General features: G+C 41.3%; 2 protein-coding genes and 2 long non-coding RNA genes across 9 annotated transcripts in view; 3 read left to right on the top strand and 1 right to left on the bottom strand.

Annotated features, from left to right (window-relative positions):
• LOC135115307 (protein FAM43A-like) overlaps window positions 1-3326 on the top strand; it is a 64601-nt gene extending 61275 nt beyond the window's left edge. For all 6 annotated transcript variants that reach the window (XM_064031910.1, XM_064031913.1, XM_064031911.1 and 3 more), the window contains one exon: window positions 1-3326. This exon is cut by the window's left edge and continues 1139 nt beyond it. The gene's annotated coding sequence lies outside the window, so the exon portion shown is untranslated.
• A 771-nt stretch (window positions 3327-4097) lies between these two features.
• Window positions 4098-8904, top strand: LOC135115308 (uncharacterized). Its single transcript, XR_010275947.1, has 3 exons — window positions 4098-4304; window positions 6233-6360; window positions 6669-8904. It is a non-coding gene; the product is annotated as an uncharacterized LOC135115308 (long non-coding RNA).
• On the bottom strand, window positions 7461-19059 carry LOC135115306 (staphylococcal nuclease domain-containing protein 1-like). The gene is made up of 16 exons (XM_064031909.1): window positions 18903-19059; window positions 16509-16627; window positions 15888-16030; window positions 15278-15405; window positions 14144-14338; window positions 13542-13709; window positions 12974-13138; window positions 12736-12860; window positions 12364-12561; window positions 11943-12126; window positions 11553-11825; window positions 11137-11352; window positions 10737-10923; window positions 10305-10516; window positions 9978-10181; window positions 7461-9653 (listed from the first exon to the last, which is right to left on the bottom strand). Exons 1-16 carry the CDS (start codon window positions 18948-18950, stop codon window positions 9543-9545), a joined length of 2676 nt encoding a protein of 891 aa, XP_063887979.1. The 5' UTR covers window positions 18951-19059; the 3' UTR covers window positions 7461-9542.
• Window positions 10431-13799, top strand: LOC135115309 (uncharacterized). Its single transcript, XR_010275948.1, has 2 exons — window positions 10431-10562; window positions 13405-13799. It is a non-coding gene; the product is annotated as an uncharacterized LOC135115309 (long non-coding RNA).
• Window positions 19060-21328: the final 2269 nt, after the last annotated feature.

Consider the following 21328-nt stretch of genomic DNA (forward strand, 5'->3'; position numbering starts at 1 on the left):
GTGGCCAGTGCCTCTCAGACTGTGACCCCGACGTGCACAGTTGTTGTTGTTTGCTCCCTTGTTAGACGCGGCATCCTTGTTAAGGACCCGACCCTCCCTTGTTACTAGTCTTAGGGCCTCCCCGCGCCCCTCCCAGGACTGAGGGCGGCGGCGGGGGCAAAGCGAGGCTAACCCAAGCAACCCAAGCATGCAAGCGTTAACCAGACCAGCGGCGGGGTGGTGGGGCCGCCTGCCGCTGCCCGGGGGCGTGCGTGCGTGGCGGCCCTCTCACCACCTCTGCAGAACACACCAGGAGAGAAAGAGAATCAAAATACCTGAAGCCTCACCTGTTGATGTTGAATTGAGTTATACCTTTGTTACCGGGGCGTTGTTAGTGTGTGGGCGTGAGTGGCGGGGGCAGCACAGTGCCTTGCCGCCCATTCCCCGCGTGTGGGCGCGGCTCAGCTGGCGGGGGTGACTGCGTGTGTGTCTGAAGGACAGATTACCGTAGCGCACCACAGTTATGGTAAATCTGCATTTCACGGCGCCCTTCATTCCTCTCCTGCAGCAGGGACTTCGGGGCGGCAAGGTGATGGTGACGCCATTAGCGCCCCTCCGCAAGTCCCTGCCAGCCTTCATGAACCAGTGTTGCTCTTCTCTCCCTGTCCCATCACCTGTACCCCGGGGAGCGTGTTCTAAAACGTCCCGGCGTCTCATCCTGGCAGCTTTCAACAGGCTCTGGTGGGAGTTGGAATTTTCAAGGGTGTTCTCATGACTCTATTGGTAATTTGACAAGGATTCATCGCCTTTAACGGTCTCCAGTGGAAGTTTTCATGTTTTCAAGAGAGTTTTCATGATGCCATTGACAATCTTACACTTTTAACAGACTCTAGTGTATATTATTTGGGTTTTCTAGAGTTTTGTGATGCCAATGACGGCTTGATAAAAAAAAAAAATATTTTTAACTGACTGTAGTGAAAGTTATTGGAGTTTTCAAGTTTTTTTTTGGGGGGGAGGGAGGGGTAATCTAAAAAAAAGACCACCAATTAATTTAAACACCCATGAGAACCTGACTAACCATCTGTGGCCTTTGAAAAAAAAAAAAAAAAAGTCCTGATGAGAGGTTGAAGCATTTAAGAATACGGCCCTCAGTACTTCTCCAAACTTTTCCGTACATTCTCCCCCAAGCACTGCAAGGGCTCACCAACGCCCTCTGTGCCACAAGCTACCCGTGGGCCTGCCTCTAGCCCTCCGCCACCAATAGAGGACACTGTAGTCTACCCTCTCTGACCTGCCAAATATTCCTCAAGGTCACTACTGAAGAACTCTCGCTCCCAAGATGTACTTTTTTCCTTTACCTAAACATATTTGTGGCCTAAGAGAGAGAGAGAGAGAGAGAGAGAGCGTGCGTGCGTGCGTCATGTATTCTCGCTCTTGTCTCTAAACCCACGCCTCTTCAGCCCCACTAAAAAAGAAAACGAAGTCAAATAGAAAAGCAGACTAAACTAAACTCATTCTCGTGTTTATGAGAAAGATGTAGCTTAATCAATTCAAAGCTCAGACTCGCCGTTGTGTTACTAGCGATACAGAATATATTAGAAAGATGTAATGATGGAAGCAAAACGTACATAGGATATTATTATTATTATTATTATTATTATTATTATTATTATTATTATTATTATTATTATTATTATTATTGTTGTTGTTGTTGTTTGTGTGTGTGTGTGTGTGTGTGTGTGTGTGTGTGTGTGAAACGTCCGCTGTGACTATTGTGCCTCATTATGCTGTAGTATTGTAACCTTTCCTACTCCTCCTCCTCCTCCTCCTCCTCGTCGTATTTTTTCTCTTGTTTTCCTTTATGCTGTTTATTTCCCCTTGTTATTCTACCACATTTTTCTTGTTCTTGTTCTTCTTGTTCTTCTTTTTTCTTGTTCTTCCCGACGGCTTATGATCCCAGTGTTGCAGCGCCTTAAATCAATCAGTCAGTCAGTCATCAGTCAGTTAATTAATTAGCCAACCCTTCCCTCCTCCTCCTCCTCCTCCTTCTTCTTCTCCTACTACTACTACTCTATTACTCAGTAAACACGTACTATTATAGCGTTCAGTAATTATAATGAGAGAGAGAGAGAGAGAGAGAGAGAGAGAGAGAGAGAGAGAGAGAGAGAGAGAGAGAGAGAGAGAGAGAGAGAGTTTCCTTCCTTCACAAATCACTTAAAATGTTAGTATATATACACGCAACTGTAGGCATGTTTCCCTTTTTCTTATTTATAATTCGTATCAAAGCACGGAGGTCTTTTGAATGAAGCCAAGGTAAAGGTCACAATGTTATAAAATTTTAAGTGTTTCCAGAGATTGATTGTGTTGTGGCTATTTTTTTTTTTTTTTTTTTTTTTTACCACTTCATTTTTTTCATTCTTTCCTTTCTTTTTTTTCTTTTTTTTCCCGGTTAGGATCATTTTAAAAACTGTTGGACTGAAAGTTTATAGAAAAGAAATAAACGGATCAAATTGTATAAAAAAGAACTGTGTTGGAAAGAAAACAACAAAACAAACGAAGGAGAACATGGAAACTTTTTAAATTTGAATGTACGATAATTTGTCTCAAGTACGATAGACTGCGTTAAATTATATATATATATATATATATATATATATATATATATATATATATATATATATATATATATATATATATATATATATATATATATATATATATATATATATATATTACAGTTAAGCTGTGTAAGTATGAGGGAGGGATGAAAATAATGTCATAAATGTTGCTTTAATTTATTCTCTCGCCAAAAAAATAATAATGATTAAAAAAAAAGCCGCCTTATGTAAAAATACAACTAGAGGATAAAATAGGAAAAGCATGTATATTTTATTTCAAGTTTATTAGGAGCTTAAACGTGACGTGATGGATGTAATGAAAAAATAAATAAATACAGGAAATGATACAAAAAATACAGGCCGGAAGAAAAAAAATAATAAATTGCCAATATAATAAAATACGTAAATAAGATAAAATAGAATATAACAACTATTTATTGTAGGAAATATTAGAGACAGACAGACGAACAAACTTTAGCATTGCATTATCTGTTGTGTGCGCGTGTGTTGAGAGAAAAGTAATAGTAATAAGAAAATAAATACAACTTCCAAGTAATGCAGCTATGTATATGTGTGTGTGTGTGTGTGTGTGTGTGTGTGTGTGTGTACATAAGTCTGGTGCACGTGTCCAAGGCAATGTCAGGGATGTACATAAGAATTGTAATTTTGTATCATATAAGCAGATCATCTTCCAGCATTACCAAATATACTGTACCATTATTATTATCCCTCACTGTGTGTTATTGCCCTGCACCACCATCACCTATACTGTTGTTACTACAGCCGTTACTACCACCACTAGGCTCCTCCTCCTCCTCCTACTGCTACTGCTATGTACTACTACCCATCGCCACCCCCACCCACTACCACCACGAAGTCTAACTGGCACGAAAAAGGTACACCACTAGGAAGCAGACATTTTCTAAGACACTTTTCTTCTATACACTTTCCGTTGCAAATTACTCACTCCTTCGGTATTACTGCTGATAACATTTACCGTAGCCCTCTCTCCTGAGACCAGCAATCTGGAAAAAAAAAAAAAAAACCCGGTAGTGGGGAGGGCTATGAAGATCAGGGAAATTGTGGGGTAAAAGCACACACTTTACAGATACTGTTACGTATTTACGGCAGAAATACGTTTTTCCCTATCTTTTCTCCCCAACAATTCTGTACGTTGCCATGTTATCGTAAGAATCAGTTTTTTTTATCTGCATATATTTAAAAATAACACGTTGAAATGTACATTTATCAGTATTAGTTACCTTATTAGTAGTATTAAGTACTACTAACTGAAGGTCTTTTATTTTTTCTGTGTGGTTTCCTTGCGAGGCTACGCATTACTTGTCATGCGCAATAAATTTACTGACGCACTTATTAAAAGCAATCGAGTCTGGCAACACTGTTTCACTTATTCACCATAAGGGTCTCGTACATCACTAACCTGATTTTCGATGTTCTTTTGTTTATTGAGGTGATTGCAGTTGATTACTTATTGGTCTTGGTAGGATCAGTCTCTCGGTATTCACCAACATGGTAGACTGCTCAGGATGAGAAGATAAGTAGTTTATGTGTATAACATATTATTTTGATGCTAGTTGCGAGTCGGTGATTTCCCGACTGGTGTAGAGTGCAGTGTTCCTTCAGCAGTGGAAGTGTGGCGCTGCATCAACAGCCACGTGGTTCCAAAGACGAGGAAACGGCGCTTCTGTAAGTTCAATGTCTTCGATTTTAAGAGCACTTTTTAAGACAATGCACATATTTCCCCTTGGAAGATGAAGAGGCTTCAGACGACGCACGTTTTAAGTGGGATTAAGTTGGGTTTCGTTAGGAACGTATCAGTCGTATTTTGATACCTATGAAACGAAAAAAAAAAAAAAAAAAAGCTCTGAAAAAATTCACTATGATTAAGAAACTCCTACCCCACCACTACAAGACTACTACTACAATAACTTTCTGCCATCACTAGGCTGCTGCTACTACTACGTTTACTACGACTACTACAACTAGTAAATGGATACCTTGCAAATCCAAGGCTCACTAGAAAAGGCTAATCAAATAAAGACAACTAGAAAGTGTTAAAAGTTGAAGTCCCTAAGTAATAAATAGTTAAGTCATCTGAGGTCTGTGTGTACATGAATGAGTCTCTGCGGGGAGAGCTGATTGGTGTGCATGGAGGATAAACTAAATCCTGTCTGTATTCATCTTGCTAGGACCAGAAATTATTAAAATTGGGGCTAAAACACAAGGAATAATACACAAATTAATAACGCATAAGGAATGATAAACAGATTAACAATAAATAACAAATTATCCAGGAGGATAGAAACTACTATATTATTCATTCATTAATTACTAGATCCAGAAATACTGTAAATTTGAGGCTGGCTAAAAGGTCTCCAAAATCTCAACAGCACACCAATAGCAGTCCATAAGTGAGGGTGTTCCTCAACAGTGGGAGGTGGGGACGTAGTTCTTACCCCTTCATAAATAAATAAATACTTTGGCGTCCATTCATTACCTTTGAGGCATTAACGCGAAATATTTTAATTTTTTGCTGATATTAAGTTAATTAGATTCTTTTATATTCATTAGGTAAACTATTTTCTGCTTGTTAATTCAGGTTTTTGGTCTCAAACAGTTAAAAGAGCTAAAAATAGCGTCATCAGCACGCCAATAGCAGTCCATAAACGAGGGTGTTCCTCACGATTGCGAGAGGGGCTGTGCTATGGTGTGGGGGAGGGAACGTATAGTACAGTACACATCCATTAATATTCTAGTGTCCTACCTATAATTGTAGTGTCTATTCATTACTTTAGCGGTGTTAACGCGAAATATTTTGTTTGATTTTGCTGATATTGCCTGGATGAAATTAATTGGATGGGTTCATATACATTGGATGAAATATTTTCTGCTTGTTAATTCAGATTTTGTCCCTCAAATGGTTAAAATCAAACCTGAAATGCTTAAAATAAAGTTTAAAATCCTTAAACATTCTTAAAACCCCGTCAACTTTAAGCTAAATAGGTGATTTGAAGGAACATGAGACGTCCATTCACAACTGATGATATTAGTTGAATGAAGTGAATTTGGTTGATATACGTTGAATTATGTATTTTCGGCTTGTTAATTCGAATTTTGAGCCTCAAGTGCTTAAAATTATTCCTGAAATTCCTAAGCATTCTTCAGATCCGGCCAAAAGTGGGTATGGGAGTGTCGGGGGCTTAACTAGATGACTGAAAGGACCATTAGCAAGATTAGAGGAACACCTTTACTTATGAACTGCTATTGGTCAGAGTAATAAAGTATCAGTGGCAGACTATTAATGCAAGATTCTGTTTCAAGAATCTTTATGGTATACTCAATCGAAACGTTTTCCTAAGACTAGTATATCGTTGCAATCTCTCTCTCTCTCTCTCTCTCTCTCTCTCTCTCTCATCATAGGTATCAATTGCTTACATTTCATTGTCTTAAGATTATTAATTTTCCTGCTTCATGATGCAGAATCCTTGTTAACCTATCACTGGAATCATGCTCTTGAACACTCCAATAACCTACATCCTGTTAAATGTAGTCAAAATACAGTGCCAGATATTTAGGAACGAGCCGTAATCTGATCTTCCGTAAATGACTCACAGGACCGCCAGGGGAGATTGATGAGGCGCACAATTGTCCGCTACGTCAACTTGTCCTTTGTCCTCACCCTCGCCATGATCACGGCAAGAGTCAAGAAGATTCCCCACACTGGACCACATTGTAGAAGCAGGTATTTGTCTCTCACCACTCGTGTTCTGTAACCTTCCCATTGTATTCTTTTCTCAATCACTTATTCCACTTTTTAATAACAATCCTTCCATATGTTTGTCTTGTGCAGGTATATTAATAAATACCTTATCCTTTTTTAACCAAGTGCTACCAGTAAACTTTTTTTTTTTTTTTTATCAGTCTTAAGGTCTCTGATCTGCTAAGTCTTAAAAATTGCCAGTTAAAATTTTCCGGTTATCAGCAGCTTCAGGACTAAGGAAAAAACAATCTAAAGTTCTCTTATGTGATAGAAGACTTATAAACTTTCAGGCTGCCAGTACATTCAAGACTGAGGGAAAACAATCTGAAGTCCTGATCTGCTAGGTGCATCAGTCATCAGGTTTTGTTACTCTCTCGGAAGATTTGAGACTGATGGCGAACAGTAAAAAGTTGGGTACACACCCTGCGAACCTGACTGTTGGATATTTTAGGCACCATTCATACACATTTTGGATAAGAGTTGGTAATGACTGATGCCCTGTTCCTGGCGTTGAATTATTTAGAATACCTGCTTGTAATGAGGACTAGGCACGTTTTTGCCTTGTTTTTTTTTTTACGGGATTGAGTTCAAGTTTGATGCTGGTTATATCCCCCGTGTGTGTGTGTGTGTGTGTGTCCTATAGTTTAATATATGTATATTAGCTTAATTACCTATTCAAAATTGCTCAAAAGGATCTTGCCACTTCATAACTTAGAACTATGCACCACATAAGAGCTTAAACAACTGTATTTATTATTGTTTCCATAGCATGAATGGCAATATTTAGTGTGGAGACTGATGAACAAGCTGCCACCACAAGCACTAAAATAAATAAAATAATAAATAAATAAATAATAATTGTAAAGATGAATCTATAAAAGTTACAACTTTACAAGAGGTAGTGATGATATGGAAAAATAATTTTGGTTACATATATAAAGCAAAATTTTGGGATGTAGTCACAACTAAACCAAGGTATTCATTCCATGAAAAACAAGTGGCATTACTTAAACCCTCATGTGTCATCGACCTCGTCCACTCTGGCTGGCTGACAGAAACAAAAGGTTACAGAATGGCATGAGTTGCATTTGTAAGACATTTATGATCCATGATAAAGTTGTCCCCATCCCTTAAAACAACTTGATTTAAATAACAAGTTTTTAAAAAATAAACCTTTGAATTACATACATACATACATTATATATATATATATATATATCATCTTCATTTATATAAAAGTGGTGTTCTAGAAGTAGCTACCTCACTGGTCACAGACATGCATTAGAGTGGGGCGCTGATGGAGGTGGTGACTGCTGCAGTAGTAGTGGCAGTTGTGTTGTGGTCAGAGTAGTACTTCGCAGTAGTGTTTTGCATTGCTACGTATGTACACCGATTCTCGACAGCTTAGATAAGTTACCAATAAGCAATGATAACAATAATGACCGCAATAACAATAAATAAATTATAAAAAATCAACTATAATACATACATACAAGCTTCAGCTGTACCTTGTTTTCTGTTAAGTTCTCTCTCTTATTCTTTCTTAGGATTCCATTACATACAAAGTCCATGCATATATTTTACTTAATATACAGGCATATATAAAAAAGAAATTAAGTAAATGTTTACAGTGATGCTTCCAAGAACAGCATCATATTTCTCTTCAGGTCTCCCTTCCCCCCAAATGTGAACAGACACTTGATGCTGCAACGGTGCATTCCCTCACCACACGTCACTTGCTGATGGCACGCCCGTCACAAAAATAAAAACCAAAAAGACAGATGGATAGACTTTAAAAAGCATCATATTCAAGAACAAACAATAACACCTGGACAGATAGATGTGTGTATGTATCACCACTGTCTGCTGTGTGTGCATGTGTGTGAGTAAAAGGAAAGGAAAAGAAAACCAAAACAACCACAATGTTTACACACCCGTACACACACACACAAACACACACACACACACACACACACACACACACACACACACACACACACACACACACACACACACACATCACCACCACCACCACATAAAGCCACCACAACCACCACCACAAAGGCAACTGTTGTCATACCCAACTGCTCGACATCCACAGTAAGAGGGCAACAACAAGTTACTCCTGAACACATTATAAACATCCATAGCCAAGGACAACTCTAAACGTTCCCTAACTTTGCATCCTTTACGAGCTCTGCATAAAAGACCCACATTAGAAACCCTACAACATGACAGCAAAACTGACATAAGGGAACCCAAATAAATATTGTCTTAGGCAATATAGTGGTGGCAATGAGCAGTGTCAGCAAGTTTTGAACAGTAGCTAGCAGCAGTATACTTGTACACCTGACAGTACAAATGAGGATAACTCTAGTTGTATGGCCTTAAAAAGTACTTCACAGCTTCCACCCAACATAGGCAAAAAAGGGCTGTGTGTGTGTGTGTGTGTGTGTGTGTGTGTGTGTGTGTGTGTGTGTGTGTGTGTGTGTGTGTGTGTGTGTGTGTGTGTGTGTGTGTGTGTGTGTGTGTGTGTACAGCTTACTTTAAATTAAATGAACACAAAACACACACACACACACACACACACACACAAACAGAAAACATCACGGCACAAAAAATTCCTGCAATGTTTGTAAGAACACACGTAACAGAAAACCATCATAAAGAAAGCAATCTGGATCTATCAATGTCAATACTCTATCAATCATCAAGTAACAAAACAAGGTCTTCCCAGCCAGCACCACTGCATTTCCCAACCTACTGAACAGGGGGAAGGGAAGGGGGTAATAAATTAATAACAAAAGTTGAAAAGAAAAAAAATATCTGGAACAACTCTTGCCTGAGAAATGAGGAACAAAAAGAGGAATAACATGCAGCAGCCGAGAGGATGAGGAAGATTTATGAGCAACCCCAAATATGACAAAACAACGCTTGCAACACACACACACACACACACACACACACACACACACACAGTATCCCACGGCACTAGGGAGAGATGGAAAGGCAGAAGGAAGAAAGTATGTTTATCTGAAATGGGTCACAATGAGAAGAAAAGAGCCAGAATGAAAAATTGGGAGGGAGGCAGAGTGGTGGTAGAAGTAGTGGTGGTGGTGGTGGTGGCGGTAGTAGTGGTAGTAAGGGCGAGTGGATATCCCTCTCTACCGCTCCATTCCAAACTCATGTGCATCATCTTCAGTAACATCTCCGTACTGCCAGACATTGAGGTGCTTGCGTCGTGCGGACTCCTGGGCGGCGCGATAAGTGGTCAGCTGTGGGTGGAGGAGTTAGTAAGAGGACATAAGCATCAATTCTTTTCTTCACTTAACAAAGGTAAACTGTCCTATTCTACTTTTCGTAATTCAATATATCAATTTTATTTAACAATTTGTTGTATGTTCAGTTATTCACTGCAGTACCAAGGAGCAGTTTTCCTTATTTAATTCATTTTAGGCATCAGTTTTTCTAATTTAATGTGCATATACTGTCTTAGAATTCATAATTTTGGGTCAGGGGTTCATGACTGAAAGGAAGTGGAACAATACATATTTAGTCATTACATTCACCTTTAGTATGGTTCTCTCTCTGTCACTTACCATGGACAGGAAGCGCTTATCCTTCCTCTCATCTATCAGCAGCAGTCCCTGCCCCAGCAGCACCTCTGCCACATCGGCCTTGTTGTCCACCCGCTGCAGGGACACATAATCCACACCATTGGCGCGGTACTCCCGGTTGGCCTGCACTTCTCGGCCCTCTACCTCAGCCATCAGGGCAGCCAGGGCATCCTCCACATAGTCTTCCTGTGGTTAAAGTGAGTGGCACAGGTGACAGAGTGGGAGTAGTGATGTTTGATAATAGCATCTCCTGTCTTTCCTCAACATAACATCATCACATTTAAATTCAAGTCAACAAATGACACTCACGTCTTTGCTGAATTTGACCAATGCCAGACGCAGCTCATGGGCATAGTGTGGCTGTGAGGAGAAGCCGGCAGGCAGGGAGGCACACTTAGTAGCCTGAGTCACCTCCCGGTTGCCATAGTCAACATAGCGCACACTCACATTCTGGCCAGTGACTCGCTCCACTTTGGCACGGTACCACTGACCATCCACAAACTGGGCCGCACAGAGATCACCTTGGGGCAAAAACCAGCATGACATGAGAGCAGAAAACAAGAAAAGGTGAGGTATTAATGGTGACAATCCATAAATTATCTTATAATTAGATCAGAAGGCAGAGAGATCACTTTGAGACAAAAACTACGATTAGGTGCATGGAAAAACATGAATGCAGGGCCAACATTCAGCTATGAATTTATGCTACTTGTATCACCAAGTGAAGGATGAGGAACATACCTTTCTTTGGGGTGTAGGCACCACCAAGGGGAGGCTTGCTGGCAAACTCTGAGCGCAGTTTGTCCATGAGCTGCTCAAGTGCCGGGCCATCGCTGCAGTACTGGCCAAAGAGTGCACCTTCTCGAGTCACAGCAGTGATGAGGAGAGGCTTGTAATCCACCTTGCGCTCCCCAACTTGATCCTCAGGCTGTGGGAGGGCAGGAATCCAGATGAGTGAAGGAGGGGAGACATGATAGGCTGTGTTTGAAATGGATGAATGGATGGCTGTATTCAGACAGAAGCAGAAAGGATCTTAAACTTAGGATGAGAAGAGAATGCGGGATTATGACAGGTGATGGGTGGCTGTGAGAAACATTATATGGACAATGAAATCACTCAGTGGTGGTTAGCTGAGCCTCACCTTCTCATCCTTCTCCTCCTCAACATAAGTGGACCAGTAGTTCAGGTTCTTGGACTTGGCAGACTCCTGTGCTGAGGTCAGCTGCTGATAAAACTTGGACAACTCTGCAGTGAAATGGACTGTGCTGAGTCCTTCCTCCACAAGCAGCACCGACAGGTTCTTGCCCTCCACATGCAGCCAGCCAATGAAGTTGCCGCCTTTGTCCATGGAGTCAACCTGAGGTCATGGTAAAAAAAAATGGTCATTGCCTATACTACAAATGGAAATTATACTCCTGCCCTCTCTCTGGTTCACCTACAGGAGTACACAGGTCAGTGTTGCCCTTCATGGACCTAACAGCTCATGAGGATTTATGTACATCATATATTACTAAAAATCCCTCTCTAAGGCGACACTTCCCAGTGCAGCACACACACCTCAATCTCCACCTCGCGCTGCATCACCAGGTTCTTGGTGAAGGCATGGGCATCCTCCCCATATGGCTCCCCAGTAATGGTTCCCCCAACTCCTCCTGGTGCTGGCCGGGTGGGGCGGGGGCAGCTGATGCCGGCCAGGAGGAAGGTGATGAGGCAAGTCTCTCGAGGGATGAAGAGTCTCACACGGGAGCCAGATGCCACAAACTCCACAACAGCCTCAGTGCGTCCAGCACGCTGAAGGAATGGCAGGAAGCCCTTGGCCTTGTTCACATCCTGCAACAATGTGGGAAGGAAGGTCAGAGTGACATGGAGGACTAAGCAAGGAATGATGGTTGAGTCACAAACCACACCTGTGATGGCAGTGGTGCAGCAAAGGTTAGGGCCACTTACACTGGAGAGATCAGCTACCCGGTGGATGGGCGTTTCCTTCTTGTTGTGCAGACCCTTGCTGGACTTGCTGGCCTTGGCTTCTGCAGAGAGCAAGTCATCGTAGCAGCTGGCACGCTGGTCGTCATCTTGTCGGTACCTGATCACTGTGGCAAAGCCTTTGCTCACCATGGCCTCCGCAACATTCCTGGTGGGTGGTGGCACTTAGTGGTGGCCAACAACAACACTGGCACCAATAACATCAATACCAGTGAACAATAACACTCCACAAATAGCATTAAGTACCTCAGGTTTTTTTTCCTTCCCTCTCCCTCCCTTTTTTTTTCCACCCCACCTTTCTTTTCTTCCCTCCTTCCCTTTCACCCTCCCCTCCTTTTTCTGTCTCCTGTCCCATTCTACTACTGTTCTGTCCCTAGACACTCACACATCACCAATCCTAACAGTGCAGCAGGTCTTCTCAGGGAAGTTGTTCTGTGCAGGCTGGATGTAGTCAACAGAACACTGAACCTTCTGGCCAATCAGCTTCTTACGCAGAAACTCACGGGCCTCAAACAGCCAGGGAATGTCATACAGAGGCCGGAAGTTCTTGCCTGGGGGACGTGGTGCATCTGTCTCTCCCTGCCTGTAAATGGGTAGGAATGGTGTGTGACTGACAGTGACAGACCAAGCCACACATACCAGGCAGAAAAAACAAGTAATGTGATGGAAAATTGACTAAATTCGTGATATAAAAAAAAGAGCGATTCATTTACTAATGATATGAAGAACCTATGGATGGTTATTTTCTCTCTCTCACCTTGGAGGCCGGATGCTGGAGAGGAAAATCTTCTTATTGGTGCCATCCTGCCGCTTCACAACCAAGGCATCACCATTCACCACCTCCACCACCTTGCCTGTGAACTCCTTGTCCTTCTCTGCCAGCTGGCGGAGGGAGATTACAAGTAAGAGAAATGCAAGTTAGATAAGCATGATAAAAATTATAACATCACTCAACAGCTGGCTCCATGCAAGACTACACACACAGGGGTACGTACAGAGAGACTGGAAGGCTTGTAGTCCTGCCACAGCCTCAACTGCTTCTCCTTGGCAACCCTCTCTGCTGCCCTCAGCTTCTCAGGTCCACCAGTCACTGTAGCAATGGACCAATCGACACAGCGGGCAAAGCCTTCCCTTAGCAGTGCCTCAGCAATGTTGCCTTTCTGAGAACATGAAGAGGTGCCTTGTGACATCTACTTATCATCATGTACAATAACATTACTAGTTAGAGAGTTATGTATCTTATGTTTTGTCTCCTCACTATGATCCATAACAATAACAGGGTTTGTGTCACGTCTCCTCACCAAGATACACTACTTGGGTGAGAGGTCTTTCATTATCCCAACTAAGTGATTTAAATAATATGTACCTGTTTTGATTATGCAGCAAACAAAACTCAAATACTCTTGCATTGTCTTCCCACTTACAGAACAACAGCAGACTTGGACTGCAAGCTTATCTATATGTACAAGTCACAAGACTCCTTAGGCTCACTCTGTAGGCAACCTACCGTCCTTGAGCATTACAAGACATGTAAATAGCAAGAGCAGTGTACCAAATGCTCACCTTGTGGACAATGGAGCCAACAAAGTTGTTGTTGTTGAAGGTCTCCAGGATAACCTGAACATCGCGCTGCAGCAGACGTGACTCTGTGAAGAAGCGCGCCTCGTCCGCAAATGGTTCACTGTTGCCCTTGTCCACCTTACCCTCAGAGTCCAGCTTGTTCATCGGACACTGTTAAGGATGCAGAGTGTGAGTTATGGGTAGTTTGGGTTATCATCATTACCAGTGTGGGATTCAAACAATACTAATGGTTCAACTAGCCCTTTCTCTCTTTGATGAACTGTTCCATACACACATACACATGTATACAAGACACAGAAATACAGTTCTTTCAACTGCTATACTAATGAGAAAAAAGTGGACAAGACAATAAATGCTTAGAGTATTCCTGAGCTTGAAAATAATAAATGATGAATGAGATCTGGACGGGATTCCACAAGTATAGCTTCCCTCAAAGAATGAAATACCTGTAATGGATTATATGAAAATGTAACAGAAGCAAGAGGTGCACAAAAACTAAAGGAAAAATTGGTCAAACATGACAATACAAGACTGACAAGTGTAGCGCAGACACTGGTGTGCACCAGCTTGGTAAACAAACTCACCCTGATGCCACTGATCATGAGGGTGATGTAGTGGAAGTCTGGCAGGAGGAAGCAGCGCACCGTGGAGCCATCCCTCACGTGCTCGATCACAGCATCAAACGGCCGCCCCTTTGCCTTGTCAACAAAGGCACGCATGTTTTCGCAAGTCCACTTGACTTGACGCACATGTTCAGCATCACTGCCGGCCCACTTGCCCTGAGGAACAACCAGCACAGGTCAACATGAGGGGAGGGACACTTGTAAAAGATGGAGGATAAGGAAAAGATCAACTCAGGTCAGTTTGAGGAGTGGAAATTTTTAAGAGATGAAGAAGGATGAGGCCAGACAATACAAAGGCAGTACTACAATAAATTTAATACCCTGTCTTCTTAAATTCCTAAAGACTTGCATTTCTAGTATTTCTAATGAGGTGAGTGAAAATAAAAGGATGCCTGCTATGAGAATAAAATCAGAATATAAAATTACAATATTAGATGTGATTGCTCGTCTTACTGCCTATAATCTCTATGACCTGTATTTCTAATATGGAGAGGATGAGGTGAGGATAAAAAATGGACATTTATAATGAGAACATCAGGAAGGAGATTAAAAATGTCTCATTACATAAAGCTCTTCCTTTCAGTCAGTCCCTCTCCCATACTTTACCAGTGATCTCCCTCTCCTCAAATTTTCCCTTACGTTACAGTCTTCTGCTTATTAAAACTGATACTAAGTCGGTGTGACCAAAGCCAAGTCTTTCTATGCTCAGTATGAAATATACTACAGGAAACAACTATGAGACAGGACCATATTTTCTATACAAAGTGTTTAGTCAGAAGGGGAAGACGGCCACTTTGAACCTTCTCAGGATTCAACAGGTCTGGTATAGCTGAAGCCTTCCTGTCTGCTGGTACAAGTGTCAGTGACATTCAACCATCTCACCCCCTCTACAGAAGACCTAAAGTAACTTAGTAGATTGTGTAAATCTATAATGTCTAGCTTGCCCTTCTGGCCCTAAATGCCTGTGACTAAACAACTCATTTTAAGTGGAATACAGGACAGGTACAGGGAACAAATAAGAAGGGAATATACATAACATGACCATCATCCACATCTATAATATTCTTAACATGAAAAACAAGTATACAGCCTCACCTTGCCCTGGGATCTGGCTGCCTCCTCCAGCTCCACCAGCCTGGACTCGCCCCTGATGCTCTCCCTCCTCACAGACACCAGGCCCTCCGACACCATTGTCTCCGTCAGGTTCTCCCCTGAGGCAACATCTGTAGGGAATTCATGAACTGCTGGACTGATCTGATTTAATGACTGACTTCAGGTGATGCAATGTGATGAGTGCACTGACCAGGTACAGGCTGGGGCAGCAAGGGCACATCAAGAGGGAGATATGTTCAGGAGTGTCTGAGATGGAGGTAGTTGGAAGGATACCAGTGGGATGACCCAGGAAGACATGGAAACAGTGTGAGGGAAGACATGACAAGCAAAAACATGAGGGAGAAAAGAAAAAAAAACTCTTCAAAACCAAACATATAAAGATTAACTTAATAATAATACCTGTCAGCCTGTTTTTTTTTTTTTTTTTTTTTACCCCTCTTTCAAATTATTCCCCTCTACTGTATAATGTTGATTTCTACATATTTCCTTCTACACAGTCTCTACGCAGTTCTAACATCACTTTTCCGTCTTTTATCTGTGCATTCCCTCCCCATACACCCTTCACAGCCTTCCCTCCCCGTCCATGTCTCACCCTTGCCCAGGTAGATGGCGCCGTACTCCCTCCCAGTGCTGGTCTTGGTCTCCACAGTGAAGAGCACCTCCTTGCCAATCACCTTCTTGCGCAGGAACTCCCGGCTCTCCCACCCATACGGCTCATCCACCGTCTCCGGTGCACTGTGGATAGAGTGGTGGTGGTGGTGGTGGTAAAATTTGTCTAGTTGGTAAGTTACTAAGGAGTTTGTTAAAATCTATTTTTGAAAGGGTTGTTATGGCTGGTACACACACACACACACACACACACACACACACACACACACACACACACACACACACACACACACACACACACTAAATAAATAAATCTGTACAATACATAGCCTGAAGAGAAACAAAAGTTATCATGAATGAGAATAAGTAGATGCTTTCCAGTCAATACCTTGGAAGTATAATAGTAATACACAACAGAAAATGTTAAACTGACCATCTCTTCCCATTCCTCTACTCCCTCATTCTTTTTGGCAGTGACACAATGTGTGTGTGTGTGTGTGTACAAATATATAACCAACACTTCAACCCCCAGAGAACCACATGAAGAGTGAATACATCAACACACAAGACACACTTATTATTAACACACTATTTATTAACTCACTTATTGGTGGCCCTGCGTGCCGTCCTGGGAGCCACAACATTGGAGAAGTTGATCTGCCTCTCTGGGGGAGGGCCACCCTTGGGCTGGCCCCGCACGATGACTGCATCACCGGACAGCACCTAAGGAATACTGGGGCATGAGAACACTGCAACACAAGGAGGAAAGGTTAGGATGAGAGAGAGAGAGAGAGAGAGAGAGAGAGAGAGAGAGAGAGAGAGAGAGAGAGAGAGAGAGAGAGAGAGAGAGAGAGAGAGAGAGAGAGAGAGAGAGAGTGTGTGTGTGCGCACGCGCACATGTAAGAACAACACACATTATACAGCAGTGTCCTAAGACACAGTATTAAAGATTCATGCCAGTTCACCAGAACGAATCAGTTATTTTTGACATAGTCCGACCTGAATATCTATGAGCAGAGAAGCAGTCAAGGCTGGGCATTTGTTCATGCATTGGGGATGTGGTGTAAACTACAGTTATGTTTACATGTTGATGGATTATTTACCACATTAAAGTTAGCATTTATGTATCATGTAATATAAATATGTATACCTGCATACTGTGGTCAATAACCAGTTTTTCTTGTATTCCATAAGAGGAACACTGACACTGTACTGCCACACGTGCAGCATATCCTGCCACACACCAAAACTGTACCAATTTGCAACCGATTATTGTGCTGAATAGTTGCATGTGGTTGTAGTCACACATTATTGTTATTGTTGTTTATAGGCACATGGCCCAGCATGCCCAGCCTTTGGGCATGCTAGCCATTGTGGTCTCTCCTAGGGAGCCCAAGCAAGTAACAAACAAGTTATCTATTCATCTGTGTGTGTGTGTGTGTGTGTGTGTGTGTGTGTGTGTGTGTGTGTGTGTGTGTGTGTGTGTGTGTGTGTGTGTGTGTGTGTGTGTGTGGAGCAGTGTTTCTTAACCTGGGGTGCTGCCACCTCCAGGGAAAGTTGAAATCAATTTTACTGGAATGCACATATGGCCAGGCAATGTCACTTTCTGACAAAGAATACAAAAATTGCAAAGGACAAGTGTACATTTCAGCATGGTGACAAACAGTAATAAATTTGTACAAGGAACATTCCACACTCTGGTATGAAGTTTGTATCACTGAGCTTGGTGGTGCATGCTGAGTGTGCTTCATCCTTGCAGCAGTGTAGCAACTGTTGTCTGTGATCAGATGTTAGCAAGAGTTAAGGGTGTTGGACTGCAGTGAGTGCTGGGATCAAGAAAGTCAAGAAATGCTGAGAGAGAGAGAGAGAGAGAGAGAGAGAGAGAGAGAGAGAGAGAGAGAGAGAGAGAGAGAGAGAGAGAGAGAGAGAGAGAGAGAGCACCTTTACTGAAACACATGTAGAGATGAAATCATTCTCTACCTCCCCTACAGACATGAAGCAGCAACTGTTAACAGCTGTTGTCACACTAACACTGCCACCACCACTGGGCTACTGCCACACCACTGTTGACAGTTGCTACTAGTGTGTCAAGACACTGGATATTTATTTAATCTTCTATCATTTCAAACACAGATCATCAGGTGGTTTTGACTAAGAAGAGGTTAAATGAAAAAAAAAAAAAATGAGATATAAATTTGCTGCACACAGGTAAATGTAAGGTGACAGACAGACAGACAAACAGATAAACGTGGTGACAGACGGACAGACAGGTAAACGTGAGGTAACAGACAGACTGACAGGTGAACGTGAGGTGACAGACAGACTGACAGACAGACAGGTGAACGTGAGGTGACAGACAGAGACAGGTAACACAAGCACACGATTTCCTAAGAAAAAAATAAATAAATGTATAAAAATAAATAAATAAAATAAAGGGGATAAACGTACGTGAACGGAAAAAAAAAAATCGAAATTTATTTTCATGCACGCAGGTAAAGGTGAAACACGGGCAACACACGAGCACGCACGCACACGCACGCACACACACACTTCGTCAGAGAAATCAAGGAAAACAAACAAAAATAAATCCACATGGGTGAACCAGTGGCACACAAACACGCACAGAGCCACACAAACACGTGCATTAACCAAGCAACACCACACATTTATTTGTAAACACCACTTACCTGGTCATTGACACTGCAACACCTAACACCCCAATGGCCACCCGCGCCACACACACCCGCCACACAGCACCCCCTGCACCCACACAACATATCCACTTCTATACAACATCGCCCAGAAATGTATAGTTCTTCAGAAAATGTCGTAAATAATAAGGCTTAAGAGAAGGGGTCGAGCTGTCAATCTGTTCACGTGTGGAGCCTAAATCCTTGATAATCCAGCCATTCCATCCCTCGGAAAGGTGAATTAATGGAAATCGGCATTCATGAAAGCATGATTCAAGAGATACAAAAGGATAAAACATGGAACAAACCTGCTTGACGATGCCGCGGCAGACTGTGGTAGGTTGAGGCGCCGCCATGATGGGTCACTGACGCTCGACTACTAGCCTGATACTGATTTAACTGGCTTGTTATATCAAATATTCCATCATATTAATAATAAACACTGATAACTTGCAAAAAATATTTGATATATCATAATCTTGCTTTTTTTGTATAGCTAAATTGTATTCTTATCTGTTTTCGTTTATTTGATGTTAGTACATTGAAACGTTTAACTACCTCATTTTAGTCTGTATCCTAGTTTATCTACAAACTTTACGTCATAATACATATTTTTTAACTATTTTGTAGGTTTTAAAACTTCTACTTTTCGTTATATCACAATATTTTATTTCTAAGATATGTACTCGAGCTTACGCACGATGAGTTTTCAATATGGCCAAACAAAATTATTAAAAGCATCGTTAAGATACACCAAGGGCTCAGAATTTCGTCGGTTTCAATAAAGTAAATATCTTGAATGACTAAAAAGACAATACTAAGTGGTATATGTTGACATGTGATGTGTCTTTCCGTGGTGATGTGGCATATGTGGCGGTGGTGACGGTGGCGCCCCCGCCAGGCCGCCTGGCTGAATGCACAATACTGATTTGGCGTGAAATTTGAACACCACCACTTGCTCATTAATCATGCTATTACATTGAATGAGCCTGGGGGATATCCTTTTCAGGGATAAGGTTAAAGGGAGGAAGAGGGTTAGGTGAAGTGCAATTACAAAGAATGGAAGCAACATAAGATGGAATGGACAGGAATAACTATATAAAACACGCACGTATCATAATTCATTACACAATGCATAATTGTTTTATGAGACCTCATGGCGTAAGGCGAATGATTTTTCCTATTGGACATTCCTTTTCACATTTTCTCCTTTTTTACCTCTTTTTTTTTTCGTCTAGTTACTGCGACAAAACGCATTCTGTGGTACTTGTTTTGAGCTCGGCGCATGTTTATATCAAACATTTTTTCGTTCATCCATGTTTTTCAATAAATTAACATATAAATCTAATGAAATGTACTTTATAGTCATATACATTGATAATGAAATTCAAATGAAAGCACAGAAGGAAAGATGCATCAAATGTTATAAATTTCCATTTATAATGGAAAGTCAGCATATTAGGATTAATAAGACGCACTGTGCTTGTATTATACCAAATCTGATATATGAAAGTAAGAAATGGCTGACATTAAAGTTAGTAGTCATGAAGAGTACATACACTAGTCTTAGAGCAAAGTTATCTAATGCATTAGTTTCATGTGAAGAGAATAAATGGAACAATTATTAGCTATGCAAGTTTATAAAGTTTGGGCTGCTTCATAAAGGTGAAGCAGGGAAGTTTAAGACAAGAGGAACATGAAACCTGAAGTTCTGATCCTACCCAAGTGCTGCTGCTTCCACCTTTAGGCCATTTTCCAAACTAGCAGAGAACGCGTATAGTTTATAGAAAACACATTCTTCCTATTTCCAGTTTTCCCCTTAAATGTCCTCATAAATCATTTCAATTTTATTTATAGTACTTTTAATAGATAAATCAATGACTTGAGGATATAATGTTAATGTTTCATTAATATCATTAGTAAAACACCAAGTATTCTGAAATTTTAACAGTCGTGTGCTGCTTAGAAAATATGCAAAGCAGTACAATAATACACATCATGTAACAAAGAACAGGAAACAAAATAAAGGTCATATTGTGAAAGACAACAGGATTAAAAAAGAGGTAACTTTTCTTTCCCATCCACAGACGCTTAATATACTTGATATACATTAATGCATTACAGGAGAGAACACATTAAGAGATGCATTAAGAGATCACACAAAAGTCACCACTATTCTAAAATATAAGTATATAGTACATAGCAACACCAAGAGACATTGCAATGCACAGCAGGAAAGAACAGATCGAGCCAACACAACAAAGCTACAACACCTGATACAAAGACTTCCATGCCAGAACAAATGATATAGCAACTATGTACTTCATACAACAACAACAACAACAACAACAACAGCTCGTAGAGTTGTGTGGGTACATATGTGTATGGAAATTTACTATTCCATTGTAACAAACTGACAAATTTTCATATTTATTTCTTCTCATTTCCAGCTCAAGTATATGAAATACTCGAAGTCTGATTTAAAGTAATACTTTTGGTCAGTTGCTGGAACACATGCAAAGGCAGCACAGACTTATGATTGCCTAAGAAAATACATCTTTTCCCTTTAAATATTTCTCCACAGTGTCACACAGCACTCTTTCCACACCTGAGATGCTTCAATGTATTTTTATTGGAAATGGAGAGGCTACCTAAACTCTTCATCTCTTTTACTTCATTGCTGTTACCGCCCAAAGGCGGCGAAGGTTATTTCAGACCCACACGATGACACGAA

The sequence above is a fragment of the Scylla paramamosain genome, chromosome 29 (assembly GCF_035594125.1).
Source record: "Scylla paramamosain isolate STU-SP2022 chromosome 29, ASM3559412v1, whole genome shotgun sequence".
Taxonomy (NCBI): Eukaryota; Metazoa; Arthropoda; class Malacostraca; order Decapoda; family Portunidae; genus Scylla; species Scylla paramamosain.